Genomic DNA, 25,318 nt, shown 5'->3' with positions numbered 1-25,318 from the left:
TCCCAGTGGCCCCAGCCCCACACCCAGCAATACTTTCAGTTGCTCTTTTAAAGCTGTGTCAAGTTATTTTGTGGTTTGGAAATAATTTCCTTCCAAGAAAGATTTTCTTTTAATATTATTCTCTCTCTCTCCCTCTCTCTTGCACACACACACACACACATACACACACATACACACACTCAGTAGAGGTATCTTCCTTTATATTAAATAGTTACTATTCCTAATTTACAAATCAACCTTCATGCAGCCTTCAAACCTCTTAGCCCAGCCCTTGAAAAGATAGTATCTTGGCTGACAAGGAATCGGCAACCCAGGAGGAAAAAACTGAATCATTCATTCCACACATATTCCCTGATCACCCACTGGGTTTCAGGCCCTGAAGAGGATCCGATTTTGTTTTGCTCTTCAAACACAAACAGATGAAAAATGTATGGCACTAAAGGAAAGCAATTTCTCTCCCTCTGAGTTAAGTGGAGTCTTGGAAGACCTTTAGCTAACTAATCCACATATTCACATATTTTTCTTTCAGTCATTTGGTTACTCTTTCCCTGGGTCTTTCCAATTTGCTTAAAATAGAGGACTCTCAAAGTAAATACAGGATACTAATAGAAACCCAATGGTCACCAACCTTCCCTGTTCCCAGGTTTCCTGACTTGACTCCCTGGAGCTCACTTTTCCCCCCACTAACCCATGCAGACAGTCACATACCAGGCTCTGTAGTAATTACCAGGAACAGAGAGAATATTATACCACTATTAAGGAATATACAATCCTCTGAGATGTGAGGGGGAATATGTAAGGAAGAGTAGTGTGGTGTAATGAGGCTTGACAATGGTAACTCAAGCCCACAGAAGCTGAACTCAGGTCCCCAGATTCCCAGCCTCTTGCCCATAGGGCTTGCTACTCCAAGTATCTATTCGATGCACTTGAAGAAGGTTATCTTATCAACCCTTCATTTCCTGCTGTTTGGTAAAAATCTCAAGCTTGGAAAAGCACAAGTTGCAAAGTATGAATGATTCTTTGAAATGTTCACAAGGAAAGGACTCAGGAGTATTTATTCATTTTGTTAACACTTCTTTAAGATGTACTTAATATAAGACAGATAGAGTATCCCCATAAAAGACAGGTAGGAAAAACCTGGAAACACCCGTTTATGTATCCCCTAAAAGCTACTTTTTCTCTTTAGTAAGGAAAGTCCTACTATGAGTTCCATCATATTGTTCCAGTTGATTACAGAAAAAAAAGTGGCCATTTTTTTCTTTATAAAACAAAGGGCTTTGTAAGTTCTAAAAATACAATAAAAATCACAAACATTAAGTTTTAGTTGAAAGAGATAGATATACATCCAAACACACACACACACACACACACAGACACACACACACCAGGTTTGAAGCTTCTGAAATTTACATGTACTGAGGAATAATTCTGCCGTGAATTTTTCTTAGATTATAACAACAGAAGGCTCCATATATTGAGGGTCTTCTATGGATCAGGTATTGTGCTAGTAGCTATGCACATATCATCTCTTTTAATCTTCACCAACAATCCTGATAAATACAGATGAGCACAAGATTCCTGAGCAGTGACGGGCTTTCTATCACACAGGTCTGGGGTTGGAAATGCAGCTCTGCCATCTACTAGCTGTACAATCTTGTAAAAGTTACTTATCCATTCTAAGATTTGGTTTTCACGTCTCCAACATGAAGATGATAATTGTGTATTCCTCACAGGACTGTTGTTAGGATAAAGGAGATATGTCATATGGAGAATTTAATGCAATACCAAGCACACAAAAATATTCAAATATTGTTTGTTATTAATATGATGGTGATGATGATGAAGATTCTTCTAAATTCCTTAAACACTTTGTATATTCATTCAATAACAAATGAGTTAATGAAGGGGTGAGTGAAGTAAATCTACTTAAAGAGAAGTCCTCAAGCCTATAATATTTTCAGATATACAAAATATTTTCATTTTAATTTCCTAAAAAAATTAAAAGAGAAGTCATAATTCCATATGTATGTGTGTGTGCATATATATATATATATATATATATGTTTTACAGGTGTGTGTATGAGAGAGAGAGAAGGAAAGAGAAAAAGCTTTCTGTCTGTCGGTTTTTCTGGCATAACTAGTTGTATTTTTATTATACTGCAAGTTACTGGAAATTATACTTAAGTTACTCTGACTTAAAATACAGACCATGCATTATATGTAAAGTTCCCTTTGCAGGTGGCTGCTGTGGAACACCTTATAAGTAAGAACCTGGAAAAGTTGGAAAAAAGATCCAAATGGAAACTCATGAGAGTATCAGTTGAAGGAGTTATGCCACATTCATTTAGATACCCTGGCTAGAGAAGCCAATGGAGGAGGCAAATACGAGCCCCCATCAGAAGACACAGGGCAGCAGCTCAGGATGATATTAATAGCTGAAAAGTAAAGTTACTGATTTGTGATTGAACTTCTTCTCACTATGTGGCATAAAGAAGGCATTTCTTTAGAAAACCAATACCAAATAATCAGGCCAGAAGTAATCCCCTTACTGATCCAATAAATATTAATTAAGCCACTATTGCACTCCAGGCACTAGTGGTATAATGGTGAACAAAACAAGCCCCTATTCCTCTGGTGCTTACATTCTAGGAGGGGACACAGACAAAAGGAGACAGACACATCAATACAGAGACCTGGAGAAAAAGGAAATAGGAGAATACCCGGGAGAATAGTATTCTAGGTAAAGTGAAAAGCTGTTGCAAAGGCCCTGAGATGGGATCCATGGAGGTCCATGAGACAGAAAGGAGGCCAGCATGACTGAAGCAAGAGAGCAAAGAGAGTGGAGGGAGATTGGGGCAGCAGACAGATCACATGCAGGGACACAACACATTTTTTTGCAATTTATGACTATTTTTCATATGAAATGGTTATGATCTCCCACTTTACAGATGGAACAACCAAGCCTGAATAAAGTGACATGGATGAAGTGACAGAACCAAGGCCAGAATCTAGCTAGCTGACTCTCATCTCAGGCTACATACGTTCCATCAAGCTGCTTTTCCCACTTATTTTCCTCACAGGACCAGGCAATTTTGCTCTCTCTACTGCACTACCATCAGTAAGAGGATATTTTAAATGCTATACGAAAGAAAAGAATCTGGGCACACCCCCATCCTTCTCTTTCCCACAAGACCACTGAATAGCTCAAGTACTCTACAGCACACCAGGAGCTAACAAGAGGCCCACCCCTGACCGACTTTCTCCTCCTCTGAATTCACTTGAGGGGATTCACTTGTTCAGAAGCCAAGGAAGCCTGCAGGAGAACAAGACCCCATTTTAATGAGGCTGCAAGGAGGGAAGAACAGAGGGACAAGAGAGAACAAATGTACACATCTCGCCACCTCCATTGTTTTATTCTTTTAAGCAGGAGAGAGATCTGTGTACTGTAGCATGTTCGTTACAGCTTGTATCGTAGAGGGGACAGCCCAGATCAGGCAAACCCAAGATGAGGTGATGTGCTGTAAAAATACTCTGAGGAATCCCACAGAAATCTAAGAGCAGGAACCACAGCACAGCTGGGCTTCCTGGTACCTGGAAAGACACAAGGAGCAAAAGCTACTCTCTTAAGAGTGATCTCTGTCATGATTCCTGTGTCTCTCTATACACCTCATGTTTCCTCTTGACTGGTGTGCGCCTTCTGCTACCATAAATATTCATTCCTCTTTACTTCCTTCTTGCCTGTGAACTTTAATCGTTTAGTTCTGACTGTACACGAATTTTCAGATCTGCTCTCAAAACTAACTGCAGTATCTCTGTATCTCTCAGTTTAGATTCCCACGATAGAGAATTTTGTTCATCCAGATCATCTCTTTAAGCTCTCCCTTTGGATGACAGGCTGTCTAATGACTTAACCTCTCTTTGTCCAGTCAGCTATGGCCAAAGGCTGAACTTCCACCACAGAAAATAGGAACTGCCTGTCAGTGAAGAGCAGCTTACTCTTTTTAAGAATTGTTTTAGCTGTTCTTTTTTTTTTTTGGTCTTTTCACACAAATTTTAAAATAAATGTGTCTATACCTACAAAAATATCTTGCTTAGATTTTGATAAGAATTGCGTTTGATTTGTATTTCAAATTTGAAGATGACGGACATCTTTACTATGTTGAGTCTTCCAATCTACAAACCCGGTATGCCTCTTCATTTATTTGGATCTTCTGCGATTTCTTTCATCAGCATTGTGTAACTTACAGTATACAAGTCCTATTCATGTTTGTGCGATTTGTACCTAAGTAATTCTTCTTTATTTTGCATGATTACAAATGTTATTGCATTTTTAATTTCAACTTTTACTTCTTTATTGCTAAAAAATATAACTGACTTACGGTGCTGATCTTGTGTTCTGAAAATTTGCTGAAATAATTTATTAGATCTGGACAGTTTTTTGGTAGACTCCTTATAATTTTCTAAATAGATTATCATGTCATCTACAAATAGAGATAGTTAATATTTTTCCTTTCTGATTTGTGTGCATTTTGTTTTATTTTTGCCTTATTTTGCTGGCTAGAACTTCCAGTATTACATTGAATTACTAGAGTATTCAATGTAGTGAGAATGAATACTCTTTCCTTGTTCCAAATCTTAGGGGGGAACCATTAGACATTTCCCAACAGCATGATGTTATCTATAGATTTTATGCAAATTTTTCTATTAAATAGAGGAAAGTTCTCCTCTTTTTTGTTTTTATCATGAGTGGGTGCTGAGTTTTGTTAAATACTTTCTCTGCATCAGTTGATATGATGATATGATTTACCTGCTTTAACCTGTTAATATGGTTGATTATATTGATTGATTTTCCAAATTGAACCTGCCTTGCGTGCCTAGAATATACCCACTTTGGGTTATGATGTGTAATTCTTTTTACACCAATTTTTTTAATACTGTGTTATATTTGCTATTATCTTAAGAATTTTTGCATCTATAGTTATGAGGAATACTGATCTATAGTTTTATTTTTGTACTGTCTTTGGTTTTGGTATCAGGTTATACTGGCTTCATAGAATAAGTTGGGAGTATTTCCTTCTGCTTTATTTTCTGGAAAAAAAAGGTAAATTAATGTTCATTTTTCTGTAAATATTTCATAGAATTCTGAGCCTAAAATTTTCTTTTAAAGGAATTGTTGTCATCGTTGTTGTTGCTGTTGTTGTTGTTGTTGAGATGGAGTCTCGCTCTGTTGCCCAGGCTGGAGTGCAGTGGGGCGATCTCAACTCACTGCAACCTCCGCCTCCCAGGTTCAAGCGATTCTCCTGCCTCAGCCTCCCGAGTAGCTGGGACTACAGGCGCCCGCCACCACGCCTGGCTGATTTTTGTATTTTAGTAGAGAACGGGTTTCACCATGTTGTCCAGGCTGGTGGCGAACTCCTGAGCTCTGGTAATCTGCCCACCTCGACCTTTCAAAGTGCTGGGATTACAAGCATGAGCCACTGTGCCTGGCCGGAAATCTTTAATTATAAATTAAATTTCCTAATTTAAGAGCCGGGGTCTCTCTGGCACCCTGGCTGGAGGCCAGTGGCGTGACCATAGTTTTACAATTTTTTATTTATTATTTATTTATTTTTCTACAAATCACACACACAAAGAAGTTCACTGAAATCAACATTTGAAAGAACGCTGATGTGTTACAAATTTACATTGATTGCATTTTTTAAGTTACAGTGTAAGAAGTGTGTAGTAACAACTTGTATCAAAACAGCAGATAAAGAAGCTTCTCTCTACTTCTTCACAGTGAGGGCTACAATTGAACCAATCTCAAGGCTAGAGGGAAAAAAATGACAGCTCCAAAGCAACCAACGTGACTTTTGAGAGAAGAAAAATTCAGTTCAGGAACTAAAACTGCCCACACTGAGCAAAGCCCTGTGCCAGGGACAGAAGAGCAGCTGCCATGGCCCTCCCTGTACAGCGGTCCTGCTTCCCCCTCCAGGAACTCTGGTAGGAAAGGTGGGGGAGATGCTCACTGGTTACCCTGCTATGGAACTGAGGCCTGAGAACAGGACAGGGCTACAGAGAGACAATCCCAAACTCCTGGGCTCAGGCAATCCTCCTGCCTTAGCCTTTTGAGTAGCTGGGACCACAGGCATGAACCACTGTCTGCCTGGCTAATTTTTTTCTTTTCTTTTTTTTTTTTTTTTTGTGAAGACAGGGTCTCACTCTGTTGCCTAGGCTAGTATCCAACTCCTGGGCTCCAGTGATCTCCCTTCCACCTGCCTTTAGTCTCCTAATTGTTTAGTTTCCTAATTGTTAGAGGGTTATTCAATTTTTTTTCTTTCATGTTGAGTGAGTAGCAATAGTTTGTGTGTTTTGAGAAATTGGTCTGTCTCATTTGAGTTGTCAAATTGTTATGTGTAGAATTGTTAGCTATAATCCCTTATTGTCTCTTTAACATTTGCAGCATCTGTAGTGATATGCTGTGATATCCCCTGTTTCATTCCTGATATTGGTAACTTGTGTCTCCTCTTTTTTCTTTTCCTTTTTTTTTTTTTTTTTTTGTCAGCCTTGCTAGATGCTTTCCATTGATCCTTTCAGAGAGCCAACTTTTTGTTTTGTTAATTTTTTCTATAGTTCTTTTTTTTTTGTTTAATTTTGTCATTGATTGCTATTCTTATTTAAGTTATTTACTTTCTTCTACTCACTTTTTGTTTCTTTGCTCTTCTTTTTCTAGTTCCTTGAAGCAGGGACTTAGGTTGTTGATTTGAGACCCTCCCTCAATTAATATGTACACTTTAGTGCTATAAATTTCACTTTCAGCACTGTTTTCTCTACATCCCACACATTTTGATAAGTTGTATTTTTTCTTCATTCAGTTTAATGTACTTTTTATTTCCTTTGAGATTCCCTCTTTGATCACTGAATTATTTAGAAGTATGTTTAATTTCCGAGTGTTTGGACATTTTTCTTTTTTTTATTATTTATTTCCAGTTTGACTCATTGTAGTCAGAGAACATACTCTGTATGATTTTAATTCTTTCAAATTTGTTGAGTTTTGTTCTGTGGCTAAGGATATGGTAGCTCTTGCATAAGCAAAATATTGCATCAGCATCCATATGTAATATAGATGCTTAAAAAGAATGTGCATTCTGCTGTTATTGAATGAAGTGTTCCATAAATATTAATTAGGTCCAGCTGACTGATGGTGTTGAGTTCTTCTAAGTCTTGCCTGATCTTCCGTCTAGCAGTGATACCAATTACTGAGAGAATAATGTTGAAGTCTCAAACTATAATTATGGATTTGTCTATTTCTCATTTCTGTTCTATCAGTTTTTATTTTACGTATTTTTCAACTCTATTGCTTGGTACATTCACATTTAGAATTGCTATATCTTCTTGGTGGATTGTCTCTTTTATCATTAGATAATATCCTTCTCTGTCTCTGGTAATTTTCTTTACTTAGCACTCTACATTTTTAATTAATTCACATGGCAAAGCATTTCAGAAACCACAGCAACTCTTGGACTGTAAAGTTCTGTCCACTGAACAGACCATTGGAAGCACAGGCTTCTTTCTCTTCACCCTTCTTGCTCTACGTGCTCTTCTTAAACCCACCCTACCCTCCCTACAGGACATTTTGGCCCAATCCAGGAAACCCCTTAGAGAGAAGACAATGCACTGTTTGTAAATCAAGCGGCATGTTTGCTCCTAACAGGCTATAAAAGTCATTTGTATAACTGCTGTTAAAATGGTCTAAAAGTGTTGATAGCCTCAATATTAAGACTGAGGTCTTGTTTGTTTGCTTTAAGGAAACATGCTGGCAGACCCCTAAATAATGAAGACTGTGTTTAAATTATTGAGCAATTATTTCCCAAGACTAATGCATTTCTAACAGTGTCAACACCCTATTTGATATCCTTCAGTAACTTAAGATAGAATGCCTATAGTGGCCATGAAGGTGACATAAAAGCAATGGTGTTCTGTAAATATTAAACAAGTTCTAAAATAATCATAATAATAATGTCCTGACTTTATTACCTTGGTATAAATAACTGTCACAACTGATTTCAAGACACCAAGGTGAGGTTCCTGAACATGAAGTTGGAAGAGACGGCCGGGCGCGATGGCTCACACCTGTAATCCCAGCACTTTGGGAGGCCGAGGTGGGCGGATCTCGAGGTCAGGAGATCAAGACCATCCTGGCTAACAGAGTGAAACCCCGTCTCTACTAAAAATACAAAAAATTGGCCGGGTGTGGTGGCGGGCACCTGTAGTCCCAGCTACTTGGGAGGCTGAGGGAGGAGAATGGCATGAACCCGGGAGGCAGAGCTTGCAGTGAGCTGAGATCACGCCACTGCACTCCAGCCTGGGTGACAGAGCGAGACTCTGTCTCAAAAAAAAAAAAGAAAAAGAAAAAGGAAGAGACACCCATAGGTGGCTCTCATGAAGGGGTAAGAGCTGGTTCCCATGCACCAATGCACACCATGTTAGAGAATAAAGAGGGGCTGATGTAAGGCAGTGGGCAGCGGCAATGTGTTGACAAAGCTGGGAGCACACAGCCTTTCCGAAGGCATTCAAAATTAAATTTAAAAAAACGGACCAGAGTGGAAATGGCCTATGGATCCCCAGTTTGTGACTCCAGAAGAGAATATGATCCAAACTCCTTAGGCTACCATTCAGAATTCTTTTTTTTTTTTTTTTTTTTTTAAGATTTTCACTTTTTTTATTTTATTTTATTTTTTTTTCTTTTATTGTAATTATTATTATTATTATTATACTTTAGGTTTTATGGTACATGTGCCCAATGTGCAGTAAGTTACATATGTATACATGTGCCATGCTGGTGCACTGCACCCACCAACTCGTCATCTAGCATTAGGTATATCTCCCAATGTTATCCCTCCCCCCTCCCCCCAACCCACAACAGTCCCTGAAGTGTGATGTTCCCCTTCCTGTGTCCATGTGTTCTCATTGTTCAATTCCCACCTATGAGTGAGAATATGCGGTGTTTGGTTTTTTGTTCTTGCGATAGTTTACTGAGAATGATGATTTCCAATTTCATCCATGTCCCTACAAAGGACATGAACTCATCATTTCTTATGGCTGCATAGTATTCCATGGTGTAGATGTGCCACATTTTCAGACCATTCAGAATTCTTTACGTTCTCATTCGTTCCTATTTTTCTAGCTTGTTTCTAGTTCTCTCACTCTTGCTCACTATAATCCAGCCACATTGAACTGTTTGTGATTCCCTGAGCCTGTCTCTGTTACTCCGCAGGTAGTCTTCTCCTTTCCAGGAATGTTTTTGTTTTTTTTGTTGTTGTCGTTGTTTGAGACAGAGTCTCGCTCTACAGCCAGGCTGGAGTGCAGTGGCACGATCTTGGTTCACTGCAACCTCTGCCTCTCAGGTTCAAGTGATTCTCCTGCCTCAGCCTCCTGAGTAGCTGGGACTACAGGCCGCGTCACCACGCCTGGCTAGTTTTTGTATTTTTAGTAGAGGCAGGGTTTCACCATGTTGGCCAGGGTGGTCTCAGTCTCTTGACCTCGTGATCCACCCGCTTTGGCCTCCCAAAGTGCTGGCATTACAGGCGTGAGCCACCGTGCCTGGCCTTCCAGGAATGTTTTATACCATCATTTCTTTTGGAAATCCCTTCTCCTTTTAAAATCTTGATGTCTTCTTTACCTAATGTAACAATACACAGTGAGTTTTATTTTCCCGTGAGATCATTTGTAGGGCCATATATCAGCATGTATCATACTCTGTTGTGACTTTGTTTACATGTCTGTCTTTCTCACAAGACTGAAAGCTCCTTGAAGATAGAAACTGTGTCTTATTTATCACTGTACTTTCATCACTTAGGGCAGAGTTGGGTTTACAGAGGGAACTCAGTAAAAAAATAAATAAATATATGAATGAATGAATATAAATAAATACTACTACTAATAATAGTAATTAAAAGCCAACTCTTACATGACATAACATACGGCAAAAAACTGTTACAAGCATTGTACATTATTAAGTAATGCAATCATTGAAATAACCCTCTTAACATCCCCATTTTATAGATCACAAAACTGAGGCCCAGAGGACATAAGAGATTTGTACAACCATGGCCAAATAGCTTGTAACTGATGTAGCTAGGCATTTCACTGCATTAGACTCCTTTCACCTCTTGACTTTTTCTGAGTCCTCCCTAATTGGTAGCAGTCATGAGAAAATAAACACTTCCAAGTACATTTGTGACTGTAGCAACTAAGTGCCCTCACTGTCTTATAATGCAGGTCACTCAGAGACCATTAGCTATCAGGATAAAGTTGCTGCCATGGTGAATTTATAGAGAAAAGCAATGTGTTTAATTAAGTGGTTGTCAAAAACACCCACCCAGTATAAATGGATTCTGGCAAGAGAGATGCTTTTGTTGCTGCCAGAGTCCTGCCACAGGTCATTAACATCTTGATAGATTTGAGGCACTTTCTAGCCTGAATGCTTTCACCCAAAGACAAAGGCAAGTCTTACTGGGCTTTGAGTTGCTTGGAGGCCCATGGACACAGAGGCAGGACACAACGGATGGACCCTGCTAGTATCAGCCAAGGGCTTCATACAGTGGATTACTTGATCAGAACTAAATCTGAGCCAACTGGGTGGTAAGTTCTGAACCCAGCCATGTGCCACACACTGTACTAATCACTGGGAACTAGGCTGAGATATGCTGAATATAAGTGACTCAGAATCAGGCCCTGCCTCAAGGAGTGCCTTCTTCACAAAGTGCACAATGAACTACACTGTATCGTATAATGTGAACACAAAGAAGGGAGATAAGATTATTCCAGTTGAATCAATATGGAAAGGCTCTATGGACTTGGTATCCCTGAATGACAGGAGAAGGCCGGGTCAGCAGAAAGAAGGGAGAGGCATACAAAACAGAGGAAACGGGGTGAGTGCAATCATGAGGCCAAGGGATAGTACTGGAAATTTGGGAAACAGCAGGCAGTTCAATTTGACTGATAGAATTTGTAAAGGCTCATAATGGTAAGTAAGGCTGCAGCGAGAAACTCAGTCATGACATACAAGGGCTTGTGGATGCAACAGACGTATATGGAAGCAGTGAGAACCCACTGAAATGTTTATGCATGAACATGAGAGTGATCTGGACCAGTATACTTCTCAAATTTTAATGTGCATAGGAATCAACTGGGGATCCTGTGAAAATGCAGATTTGTGTTCAGTAGGCCTGGCTGGAGTGAGGACTAAGGGTCAGCATTGCTAACAAGCTCCCAGGTGATGCTGGTGCTGCTGAATTCAGGATCACACTTTGAGTAGCAGGGATCTAGACTAGATGAGCATATACAAAAATCCATGGGGTTGAGTAGAAGAGGCAGTTCAGAAATGGTAGTTTCCATAGTATTTTCATCATTCAGTTCCTCATGATTTAATAAGGATTAGAAATCCCTGATTTCCAGTTTATTTATCTTTTTGCTTTTTAATTATTGGTAGTAGTGTTTTTATTATATGATTAGTTTAGCAATCCTGATAACATAATGAGACTGTGACAAGGTAAATGTGTGATTGGCTTTAGTCCATCAGCATTGCCCACCATCCCTTACAGGCATTTGACTTTTTTGTTGTTCCTGGTCAAAGACTAAATAAAGTCAAATGAACAGCAAAAACCAAAGAAAGATCTGGAGAGGAAAAGGTCTCTGAACCTGCCCAATGAACCCCTGATCCTCTTCCGTGTATACAAAAGACAATCAACAAAGAAAACAGACACAGGCACAAACATTATTTAACCAATTTGAACTGCAGTGATCACTGTATTGGGAGATGAAAAAAAATCACAAAAGGCAGCAAGAGCAGTGTAACGAGAAGACAACTAGCCTGGGAGAGAAGTGTCATGAAGTCAAGCCCTCCTGTGACCCTTAATAAGTGGTTGCCCTTCGACAGGTCATTTAATCTCTAGGTTTCTTCATCCATAAAATAAAGCCAATAGTTCCTCCCTGCCTTCTCCCATGGGTCTGTTTGAGAATTGCATAGGATAGTAGGTGTGAAAGCGATCACACACACTGTCACTTGGGGGACCAGGATACTTAAAAGAGGCAACCCTGTGCCTGGAAAACAGTCCCTGATCACCTATTCTTCAATGTTCCTTTGTCTCCCAGGCTGCCCTTCTTTTTATTTAAATATCTAATAGAGCCCTTTCTTCTGCAGAATCTTTCTAAATTAAGCGTAGATGCCCTTCACACTTCCACTTACTGCACCAAATCCAAGAGACAGCATTTCTCTGTTTTTCAAATAAGTTTTTGCCAGAGGAGATCCAGCATGCTCTTCAGGGAATGCCAAATGTGAAAGAGGCAACCCTTGTCCATTGAAGTTTACAATATAATACTGAGGCATGTGTGGAATCTTTGCACAACAGTGGAAGGGCTATTATGGCAAAAGTGAGGACAACATACCAGGTTGGAGCCTTATTTCCACAACTTTAGAGCTGTGCTACTCTTCTGAGCCTAGATTCTCTCATTTATAAACTGAAGGTAATGTTTCCTACCTCAGACTGTTACTATGAAGATTAATCTAAATGAAGTAGAGACTTTTTAAACTATGAAGTGCTATAGAAATATTATTATTATAGAAATAGCCAAAAATAAATAGGGATGCTTCATATAGTTTCATATATCTTTCCAATCATAAAGTCTTACTCTGCCTCACTGATAGATATTTCATACTTGGAGATTCAGTTTTGAAAGAATCATAATAAACCCTTACATTTGTGTGTCAGCGACAGTTTGGAGAGTAATTATCTGATAATAGGTGAATGATTGAGTAACTTTATAAAAACTATATGGTAATCAGGAAAAATATAAGGAAAAAACTGAGAGAAGTTCCAATTAGAGAAGATCATAAAAGTTATATACATTTGCACTTTTCACAATAGCAAAGACATAGAATCAACCTAAATGTCCATTAATAATAAACTGGATAAAGAAAATGTGGTACATATACACCATGGAATACTATGCAGCCATAAAAAAAGAATGACATCATGTCCTTTGCAGGGACATAGATGGAGTTGGATTTGGAGGTCATTACCCTTAGCAAACTAATACAGGAACAGAAAACCAAATACCCCATGTTCTCACTTATCAGTGGGAGCTAAATGATGAGAACACATGGACACATAGAGGGGAACAACACACACTGGGGCCTACATGAAGGTAGAAGGTGGGAGGAGGGAAAGGATCAAGAAAAACGATTAATGAGTACTGGGTTTAGTACCTGGGTGATTGAATAACCTGTACAACAAATCCCCATGACACAAGTTTACCTATGTGACAAACCTGCACTTGTACCACTGAACTTAAAATAAAAGTTAAAAATAATTATATGCATTTGTATTCATAATGACAAATGCATGGACATCAAAACATTTGGTGCATTTTAAGTGCTCAGTAAATGTCATTATTAATATGTAACAATTTTTTGCAAGAATACATAAAAATAAGCTGGAATTACATATTATATATATATATCAAAAATTAAAAGTGGTTGTGCTTCTTTCAAGAATAGTAAATATCTAATGAACTAAAGGACCTATTAAATGGGGAATCTTTGCACAACAGAGGAAAAACTATTAAAACAAGGGCGTATTAAAGCAAACCTTAACACAAAAAAGGACATATTAAAACAAATTCACCAATTAAATTAAAAAGGCAAACCCTACCCAAGTTCACCCAGCTTTACGGATAGTAAGTAGTAGATCCAGGATTCAAAGCCAAACCTTCTGATTGTGAATTCAGTGCTTTCTCTATGACACCAGGCTGACTCTTCAACTTCACTTTGATTCTACTGTCTATGTGTTCCACAAGGACAGTCCGATTTCACATATTAATTACAGCGAAGCCCTGGGATAGACACCAGGTGGTGTTGGGGGAATAATGAAACATATTTTAAGTATCTTTTATAAAGATGAAGAACAAGAATTACGGGTTTTTAGGTACCTAGGCAACTACTCTCAATGAGGAATAAGAAGAATAAGAACAACAATCGCCCACCACCACTTCACACTAACGTGTGTGGAGGGAAGATGCTGTCTCCTCCTGTCTCTTTAACCATTGTAGACAAAGACACCTCAAGTACATTCTGCTGAAGAGCCACTTTATTGCCATCATATCATACTTTTTGAGATTCCATAGAGTGTCAAGATGTTCTCCTTGGTGCTGGCTTAATGGATCCATTCTAAAAGCATACACATAATTTTTTTTAAATAATCTTTTTTTTTTTTCAGAAGGGCCAATAAGAAAGGTAATAGGAAACTGCAAGGTGGAAATAAACACTATCCTCTCTTTATAGATGTACATAACAGTCCAGGATGAGCTGGCCTGGAGGCCTGAATCCTAATTGGAGATTCATTAGAATTCTCTTAATGGTGTCAGCTAAACTGGGATCTAGCTGAGGTTTAGGGCTGCATCTCTCCAGTGCCCCTCTTGGACTCTCTGTTTATTTTCTTTGTGTTCTCTTCCCAAGTGCCTGCAAACTTATTTTTCTGATTTTACTGAATAATGTGCCCATATCAATTTAGAGAATCACAAAGCAGCTTACCTGAGTTAATTAGAGTACTACTCCTTGGAAAATGGCTTTACCAACTTACTGTTAGTAAAATAAACAACATATGCATTGTTTTATTCTTATAAAATCTGAAAAATTCTCATTTCTCATTCACATCTAGTCCCAGCAATTTTAGATGAAAGGTTGAGGGCCAATAGTGATCTTTATAAAATGGAAATTGATTGCACTTTCTCAACCCTTCAGTGCCTCCCCATCACATATGGGATAGAATCCAAGTTCTTTAACATGATGCAAAGGCCCTTAGGCTCTTCTCCAGTCTCTTCTCTTGACACTTCCCACCTTGCCCTCCTACATCAAACTATTTCTAGGAGTTTGATCAAATATGACTAAAGACTGAGCTGAGTTCATCAATCAACTCACACACGCATCTTTGGAAAGAATTAGAACCCATTCAGCCTCAAGACCAATGCAGGAGTGCAGTCTATTTTCCTTGCTCTATCACTTATATGTTCTTCATTTGGGCACTTCATGTTCTCCAGCCCACATTTCTCATTTATAAAATAGGAATCATAAAACCAACAAAGTTGTCGTGAAGCTAACGTAAGTTCACAGATGTGAAAATCATTTGTAATGTGCTATACACAGTAAAAAGGCTTTTACTCTCATCTTTCTGAAATGGGAATCCTTGTTCCAAAGCCAGGCATGCTAGACAGGCAGCCAGGTTGCTAGACAAGCAGCCAGGAGTGTCCCATCTCCATGGAATGAGTTAAAAGTTAATGTGCATGAAGCTCAGTCATTTTCGTCATACATAAAAGAGAATCTCAGCAGGGCACGATGGCTCACACCTGTAATCCTAGCACTTTGGGAGGCCGAGGCGGGCGGATCATGAGGTCAGGAGATCGAGGCCATCCTGGCCAACAGGGTGAAACCCCGTCTCTACTAAAAAAAAAACACACAAAAAATTGGCCAGGCGTGGTGGCGGGTGCCTGTAGTCCCAGCTACTCGGGAGGCTGAGGCAGGAGCATGGTATGAACCCCGGAGGCAGAGCTTGCAGTGAGCCGAGATTGCGCCACTGCACTCCAGCCTGGGTGACAGAGCGAGACTCCATCTCAAAAAAAAAGAGAGAGAATCTTGTGTGGTTGGTGAGGCTAGGGTAGTTGGTCCATATTACAGCTCCTATAATTCATAAGAACTAAATAAATGGGAAGCAAGAAGCCAGGAGTAATTGCAAGCTCTTACCTTTCTGGGCCTGCATGTTTGTTTATTTTCTTTAGTTTTTTTGTTTTGTGGTTGCTGTTGGGGGAGTTGGGATTTTTGTTTATGTGTTCTCATTGTTGTTGTTTTTGCCTTTCCCTGCCTTGGTGTGCTAGAATTTTCAAACAAACAAAAAGGCTTAAATATGAAAGGCCATTTAAATCCTCCATGAATGCTCCTCTTTTTGACAATTATTTTTTCCTATTTTTCTGCTTGAAAAGTAACAGTGGCTAGACTAGGAACCTCATTTATTTGGACCAGATGCCTGAACCGTCATCTTTACAACTAGCAGCTCTTTCCATTGCATAACGCATCTCAGAACCCACGATGAGGTTTTTAACAGGCAAAGAAAATAAACTGTCAAATTCTCACCATGGCAGAAATGACTGATATCAGAACTTTTCTTGAAAGTAGGTTTTAATGGGGAAGAGGAGGTAAAGGATTTTGGCAGAGAGAAGACCAAAAAGAACACCAAGGAACTACGATTTAAAGGGGATGGATGGGTTCCAAAGTGCAAAGGAAGAAAGTCTGCAAGCAAACAAGCAAATACGATAGTAAGAAATTGCATGTATGCAGGACTCATCCCTCATTGTTGTAGTTAATTTAAATAGGTACCACAAAACAAAAGAGAAATGTAAAATGAGTTTCTAGATAGGCTTTATCAACTTTTGAGCTTCCTATTAGGTTCAAGCTGGGTTCAAAGTTTGGGTCTTTGGGGGACAGCTGTTCATACTTTTCTGAAAACTACTGGTGTTACCAATCATTGTAGTTGATGTTAAATCAAGCAGGCAGAATTGTAGTGCTAAGCTTCAATACAGTTCATACAATCTGACTTAGCTTTGGACAATTTATGTCCACACATCTTTATAATCACTGAATAAAAATAATCAAGCAAACAAAAAAAGCATATTTCTATATAAATAAAGCCAATTAAAATGTGCAAGATTAAAGAAATTACCAGTTCTATTATCTGAGAACTCAACAACAGCCTTGACTAGATTTAGAAGTACCGCATTTGTGTATTCCTTCTTGTGAGGGAGATGCAGTGTAGAAACAGATTAGTTAAGTGTTTGCTACTGATTGGATCTCCCAAATCTATGTTGACACCTATTCTAATCAAGGCAGACTATTCATTTGCAGAAGTCAAATATCACAATGGATGGGAAGTGGGGGGTGGGAAATGAAATGAGTGTTGGTAAAAGTGAATTAGGAAAAAGCCTGAATTATAGAGTTTTTTTTCATTAGAGGTAACCCAGAAATGACAGAGATGGATAGTATAGAAATGAAGGAAGATGCTACAAAAAAAGAGCCTCTTACTAATGGTTATTACTTGTGAACGAAGAGGGGCACTAACAGCTATTGAAAGTCCACGTGCTACGCATTTTGCTAATTTACCAATGTTATCTCATTTGGTCCTCTCAAGAACTCTTCAGATACATACTACTATCTCCATTTTATGCATGAAGAAACAAAAACCCAAAACTGACAGATAGGTTGGTGTCTAAGAGTTCATTTTTATTTATTTGAAACAATAGTATAAAATGGTGAGCAATCAGATGAACTCACAGGTGATAATGGTTCTACTTTCCATTGATTGAAAAATTTGTTCTGCTAGCCTGGATGGTAAAACATTCAAGTGTTGCCCTCCTGAAACTTAGTCTATCAAGACACCCTGCCCAGGTGTTAAAGATTAATGATTATTTACTCAAGGTATAGGAATCACTGAGCTTCTCTGCTGAATCCTTTTGTGATCAAGTTACCAGGCCAGAAAACAGAACTTACTGAATTAATCAAGTATCTGAACTGGGTAGTCTAATCAAATTATCTATTTAATATTAAGGCTTCCGTAGTAAAAAAAAAAAAATTGCCTTTTCTCTTATTATGGGGATATTTTACTTATTATAAAGACCATGGTATTACTAATATTTACTTGGCAGGTAAAGAGATGGTCGCACAAACAATAGAATTTCTGGGAAGGCTAGAAAGGTAACCATCTTTGTGGTGGTATTTGCAAGCAAAGCTCTTATGGATAAGATAATCTTTGGGGGGAATGCAGGCAGTTATTGAAGCAATAAGGGCTTGAATGTTTGACTCGGTTTTTATCCTAACTCTGGGAAATGTACCTGACTTAGCTATCTTCATGATTTCCCTGTTTTTTTCTGTTCATATGATTGTATATAAGATCAAATTCAAAGTATATATGTTGATTTTATCTATATTCTTTCCCAGACTTTCTTTCCATGACACCTAGAATGAGATGATTAGTAGTTCAATGTGTTTATAGGGGGAGTGCTTTTAAATAAGAGAGATTAGAATGAGAGAATTAGGAAGCCAATGTAACAGTCTTTGAGAGTGGAGATACAGGCCTGACCTAAGGTAGACGTAGTGATGGTTGAGTGAGGGGACCAGCCCAGAAAACAGGTACAGGAGTCATATCTGGTCATATCATCAGCCACGGAATGCTGGAAAATGTGACTAACCTGATAATGCAATCATTTATCTTATGTAGCAACCAGACAAATTCTACCACAGGTCCATCTCCTATTCTGTCACGGTGATGTCACGGAAAACGCTGTATTTCCACAGGCCTTCACTTAGCTGTAACTACTCACTTTGTCAAGAGCCAGAAGCCTTGAATGGTCTCTCCAGAAGTCTCAGCTATGTGACCTTTCAAGTCTTCCATGGCAGTCTCAATGGCCCCCGGCTGGGTGGAAAGGAGAAAATACCTAGTTTAGAGCAGACTTAGCCCACTTTGCACTTATGATTAGTTAGTATATTCCAGCAGCTCCTCCGGAAAGCTGGTCACAAAGGATATAGTTTATGCAGTTGCCTGTATGCCTAACTGCCTTCCAGAAAACTTAGTCTTGAACTCTGGTAAGCTTTTCTCCTTGGGTGGAGAAAAAGTGGTCTAGGCCCCATCTTCTATAATCTTACTCAGATTTTATTATATAAATGAAGACAGCTACTTTCAGAGGAACAGTTTTTCCAAACAAGCATTATAAAGTTTAAAGCCTTTAGGAATCTGTACATTTTTAAATTAAACCTTTTTTCTCTTCCTAGAGCACATGTCAATAAAAAACAACATAGCTTCCTTCTTCCAATGCTCTGACAATAAATTTTAGCTGACTCATGGAGATAAACTCTCTCAGTCTCCTCACCTCATTTTCTGCAGCCTTCCCCAAACAGGTGTTACTACTTATAGGCCCAACCTTAGCTTAAAGATTGATTGTCATCTGTTCTAGTAAGTTCATAGACTCTTTAGCTCAATGACTTTCAAATTTCAATGCCCATCAGAATCACCTAAAGTATGTGTTAAAACATAGGTTTCTGGGACTATACCCAGAGTTTTTTATTCAGCTGGACCAGGGTGGGACCTGAGAATTTGCATTTCTAACAAGTTCTTGGGTGCTGCTGGTGGTGTGGAGGCTGTACTAAGAGAACCACTGCTCAAATGTACTTCGACAGAGAAGGTTGTGCCAACATCAGTCACCTCCAGTGACCCCACTGGCAGGAATAGATGACTCTGGAGGGGAGTTGCCTAGGATTCTATGACAATTTTCCTTACACTCAACCTCCGCTCCCTGTGATGCAGTCTGACTCTTCCAGTCCCATTTGTCCTCTCAAAAATAATACTTTCTTTAATGACTCAACATGGGTATTTTTTTGGGTCTCTCTTCCTGTATTCACATAATTTTGGTCTCAACAAATATAACTTAGTAGTGAGACTAATATTTTTCAGAAGAAAAAATTGTTAAGTAAAGAGTAATGAAATAATCCTAAAATAAGCATTTTATTGAATGCTTTTATGCCAGGCACTTTGCCAAGGATATGTGAAGATGAGTATAATCATGTAGAATTTTTAAAACCTTATTTGCCTCGCTTATGGAAAATAATTGGCAAAGCCTATCAAAATGAAAAATGATCTATCCTTTGATCCAGATTTTCACTTCTGTGAAATTATACTAAAGAAATTTTTGCATATATACAAAATGACATATCTATAAAGTGTTCTTTGCAGCCTTGTTTTTGGATAGCAAAAATTTCTGGAAAAAAACCACAAACATCTCTCAATAAAGGACTAGGGATATATATTATAGGATACATTCATACAATGCAATACGATGAAGTTATAAAAAGTGTGAAGAAAATTGTGTTAATATGGAAAGATTTTTAAATGTATTATCAAATGAAAGAAAACAATGAACAGAAGAGAGGGTAAAATATGCCATTTTCTGCATAAAAAGGAGGAGAGGGAATAAAAACAAATATTTATGTTTGCTTCTATATGCCTAAAGTAACTTTTAAAGGATATATAGAAACTATTAACATTGGTTCCCTATGGGTAGTAAAGAATGTGATGAAGATAGAAGATGAAGGTGATATTTTGCTGTATACCTTTTCAAAAGTTAGACACAAAAAATAAAGCGTGTTATTTACAGAATGAATTGGTAGCCTCTGGAGTTCTATCAGTCTTCTCACTGTGCTGTTCTTATCTTTGGTAAAAATGTGGGTCAAGCCCTTATAGAACACAGAAGGAAAATATACCTAGATTCAGAATTGTACTCTCCCCCATCTTACTATTATAGTTACTATAATAAGTTAACTTTAGTCATTTAGGGCCAAATATAATATAAAAGTATAAATACATTGACTTTGTCTGGAACATCAAGGTTTAAATCTCAGCCTTTCTTATGAGGATCCATTATACACCATTTTGTCATTCTGTACATCAGTTTGCTCATTTATTAGATGGAGAAGATAATAACTGTAACTGAGTCATGCTACAAAACAGTATATATATTATATTATTATATATAAAATGGTAAATACTGATTAATAAAAATCTTTATCATCATTCTCATTATGGCTGATATTAGATAGAAGGAAAATAGTTATACCAGAATTTGGGGATCAAATGTTTACTGTAATTGAATAATCAGCTCTGAGACATCATGCAGCCTAAGACAAACAGGGAAGTACAGTGGAATAATATGTACACATCATCTGACACAGCATAACAGGCAATATTGTCTTTTACAGTCTAGCACTGAATAGTTTTAGTCAAAGCAAACCTACTGGGGGAATTTTGAAAACATATGTGTTTGTTTCCTTACATTTCCTTGAGCTAGACTAGCCTGGGGCCAGTTGTCACACAATGTCCATGTCTGTGCTAATTTTTCTCCGTGTAATGAGCTCCTTAGCTAAACAGGAGTGGTATAGAAAAGAATGTCTCTGCAGACTCAGACACTTGGGTCTCTCTTGTCATGTCCAGACTGGAGTCACTTCGCAATGAACACATAAAGTAAGAAAATCAGCTCTAAATCAGATGTGATTTTTAAAGTCCAAGCAAATTTGTCTTTACAATGAAGACATATATCCCTTTACAAATGAAGGGAATATATCATATCTCATTGTGGTTAGTCCTCTGCTCTCATAAAGAAAAAAAAATCATCTTTTTTATAATCTTCACAGGATTTCAGGGTTGGAGGGAGTCAAGAAATCTTTTGCCCAGTGAGATAACTATTTTCTACACCCGAAAGAAGCCCACACAGGCAATAACAATACAACTAATATATTTATTTATTCCCAATGTGAAAGCAAGACACAGGGAACCCTATAGCAAGAGAAGAGGGAAAGAGAGAGAGTATGAAAGCCAAATTAGTGTCATGGAAGCAATGACATCTTGCTACACAATGGAAAGTCCTGAACCTGCTTATTAAAGTCTCGTTGCTCACAATATAACACAGACTATAAAAACGCCACGGGGAACCATTAATTAAATATTAAAAGATCAAATAGTTTTAGTCCCATTAGTTTGTATGTAATTTACATTCTCGAGTATAAATTTAGAGATAATTCCCCATCCCAAATCGCTTTCAACTTTCTGACAAGGTATCTGCAAATATAGAGTCCTACAGAGAGTTTAAAAATATCTTTACCCATGTGGACTAAGTATTGTTCCTTTCATAAGAAGTTGCTTTTGAATATCAGTCTCCACAACCAAGAAGATTATCATAATATACCTCTAGTCATTAGCCTTGAGGGGTACTTTTGTTCAGAGAAGGCACTAGGCCTTTTTTTAGATATGTGTAAGCAATAACAGCAGATGAACTGAAACCAAAGGAAAAGGTTATCCAAGCAGACTGATGGCAAGTAGTTTGGATCTTTGTTTCCGTGACTTTTCATTCATTTTCCAAGGTCAGAGGCAGTGGGGTGTGGTGGAAAGCATCGAGGGTCCTGGGTTCCAGGCCTGTCTTCTAGTTCTTGCATGGCCCAGAAGTTGCTTGTTGACCTTGGCACCAAGTCATACCTCATTTGTGTGCATCAAAGGTTGGATTCTGGATTCAGTATTCCTCAAGACCCTTCTAGCTGGGAGCTCCTGAGCTAAGTCAGAGGCACACAGTTTCAGAAAATAAATAATAGGTTGAAAGCCTGAGGAAAGGAAGTAACATCCCAGAGTGACCCATAAAGAATACAAGAGGTTTAAGGGGCCAGATATACTTTTTTTATGATCCAGTATTGAGTGATGTGGTCTAATATATGAGGTTATGATGCTAAAATTGACTTGTTGGTCAATAATTAATTTATGTGTCAGTCACCTCTTTGTAAATCTAATTTGTAATTCATATAATTGAACTTTCTGATTATGCCATTGGCTCTTTACTCCTGGCACTGGAGAAATTGAATAATATCCTGCCTCAGGGAGCCAATGAGTAACTTTCCTTTCTAGTTTAAAAAATTTAAACAGGAAGAAACCTACATATACAACAAAAGTTAAATAAATTGTAGTATATTCCCATAGTTGGATATTATGAAACTATTAAAAATTATATTATGGAAGTATGTTATTGAAATGAGAAATAATAGTTGGCATATAATCCCATTTTTACACAAGAATTGTGTATATATAAGTAAAAGAAAAAAGAATATGTACCTAAATATATAAGAGCAGATTTAATACATTTTGGTTAAATTTGGGCAGTGATAATCTTTATTTTACTTTGCTTATTTACATTTTCTAATTTTCCTCAATAAACCACTGCCTGTGCAATAATTTTAAAACGTTTTAATAATAGAAAATACCTAACCAAGTAATTCCTCCACTCCATGACTACCCTTCCGAATTTACAACATATATACTTTAAATTCTTACTCCATGATAAGTTGATTTCATTTTAATTGAATCTAATTATAAATTGGGAAACTAGTTCGAGCCCTAGCTTTGCCACTTGCTAGCCTCTTGGGCAAGTCAGTGATCACTAACTACTGTGACATTGAGCAAGCACTCCCCCCTTCTCTTGGCCTTATTTTCCTTTGAGAACAAGTGTGTTGATTAGCTCACTCATGCTCAAAATGTGGTCTCAGGACAGAGAGCATCAGTATCACCAGAGACTTTGTGGAAATCTAGAATATAATATTTTACATGGTAAAGATTGAGAATCATCGACTATATCACCTGTAGATCTCATTTCAGCTTTAAGAAGTCATATTTTATCATGACTCTTTCATAGATTTGAATCTTTGAGACTCTTGATCTTATTGAATTATCCCTTGAGAAAATGAATTAGCTTCCTTTTTATTGCTACAGACCCTACACGTCTACATTTATATCTTACCCTGAAGATCATGATGAGGTCATGGGCCTCTTAATGTTGTTTCCTATTACCAATTACAGAAAAATGGTTATAAAGTCAAGAAAAAAGAGAAAGCATTTATAACAACAACGAGATGCCATTTATAAGATGTTGATAGATGTGTTATGCACTTTACTAAGAACTTTTAGAAAGTTAGCTTATTTAAATTTCTATATAAAACTGGTGTTTTATCTATACTTTGTAGATGAGGAAATATTTGCATATACATACAATACCCTCCCCTGACACACACACACACACACACACACACACACACACACATTTCTTTCCAGTTTTTTTCAACTACCACCTATTAGCAGACTTGTGGTTCATAAGCTAGCAAAGCTGGATCTTTTTTTTTTTTTTAAGTTTATCATTATAAACTTCAGTTAAGCCAACAGTTGTATTTTCATTGTTCTCGCGTGTGTGAATGCACATTTATTTTACTCACATGGCAATAAGAGCTCTTCATATTATGTCTGTTGGTCTGAAGGAGGGCAAATGCTGAGTATCTTGGGAAAATCTCCCTATTGGTTCCTAGAGTCTTCAGGTTTACTTTAGATTCACTAATAATTAGAAGATTTTTCCCTCACAAGCTTTTGAGAACTTAAGATTGTTTTCGATACACCTAATGAAAAAGATATTCTTCGCATTGATTGGAATCAGTCATTGAAAACACTTATAAAAGAGCCATAAATTCTATTGTGCATGGTGAGGAAAGTATTGGACTTGGTCCAGAATCTAGCTGCAGCCCTTCCACCAACATTATATGACTTGGACAGGTCACTTCATTTTTCTCAAACTTCAATATGTTCATCTTTAAAACAAGGATGGTAAGCCCTCTCCTGCCTGCCTCCCATTATTGCTCTGGGGAATCAAACAGATAAAGGATGTGAGTTTGCTGTATAGGCTACATGGTGCAACACCAATACAATCATCATGTGTAGTGGATTTGGACTCTGTCAATTTAGCTAAGCTGAAACTACATTTTCCAGAATTGCTTTTTTGTGTGTGTTTTCAAATTAGGGCTGGCAACAAGAGACACCTGTGTAATATTCAAAAGGCAGAATTGAAACATAAGTCGTTTTCCCTGTTGAAGATCAGTGCAGGTCACCATGCACTGTGACAACTCGTGATCATGGCAACTGATATCCTGGTTTACTTAATGGCAAGGGGTAGCCCCTGTACCTGCATCTCCTTCCATCACAGTCAGGCTTTTTTTCTAAGATTTTCCTCTCCCTGGGCTGGTTAAATGTGTAGCTCAGTAATGAAAGCACTAGCTTCTAAAAGTGACTTCACACCATCAAGGTTAGACTTGGTGGGAGACAGACATAGGTTCCAGTTTTTCCTCATAAGTTAAACACTGTCACCAGAAATTCCAGTTTGTCCATGCAATTTTTTCCTATTCCTTTTTCCCTATTTTCTCTTCCCAACTGCCAACTGACTGGCCTATTCTAACTTCAGGCCCAACACCAGATTCAGAGAAAACAACTTTCCATAGTCTAGGCCAGCTCTCATAATTGCATCAGCTCCCAATAATAAATCTTTATTCTATATCACAGTGTGTTCTTCTATCATCAAACCCTGACATCATCAATATCAAAGATAGCACAACTCCAAGAGATGCTTTGATTTCCTTTGCAGCTATATCACACAGCTTAACTTTGCATATTCAATAAAGTTCACATACTTCGGAAAACAAACCATATGCTCTACATATGCAGAAACACTCACACAAACACACATATAGTATAGCACCTACTAAAGCATCTTGCACATAAGAGTATATGCAGTGTTTAAACACAGACTCACACAGGCACACACACACACACTCATTAAGTTGCTTTAGTTAAAACTTTACCTAAACCAAAGATATATTTTGAAAGCAACG

The 25,318-nt window shown here is 38.0% G+C and overlaps 1 protein-coding gene across 14 annotated transcripts in view; it reads right to left on the bottom strand.

Annotated features, from left to right (window-relative positions):
- TPRG1 (tumor protein p63 regulated 1) overlaps positions 1-25,318 on the bottom strand; it is a 222,305-nt gene that overhangs the window by 89,311 nt on the left and 107,676 nt on the right. For all 14 annotated transcript variants that reach the window (XM_054482648.2, XM_054482650.2, XM_054482655.2 and 11 more), the window contains one exon: positions 18,406-18,497. In XM_054482648.2, coding sequence (XP_054338623.1) covers positions 18,406-18,497 — 92 coding nt within the window. The remainder of the gene's footprint in view (positions 1-18,405; positions 18,498-25,318) is intronic.

The sequence above is a fragment of the Pongo pygmaeus genome, chromosome 2 (genome assembly GCF_028885625.2).
Source record: "Pongo pygmaeus isolate AG05252 chromosome 2, NHGRI_mPonPyg2-v2.0_pri, whole genome shotgun sequence".
Classification (NCBI taxonomy): Eukaryota; Metazoa; Chordata; class Mammalia; order Primates; family Hominidae; genus Pongo; species Pongo pygmaeus.
The sequence above is the reverse complement of the archived record's forward strand: the minus strand, read 5'-3'. Positions and strand labels throughout refer to the sequence as shown.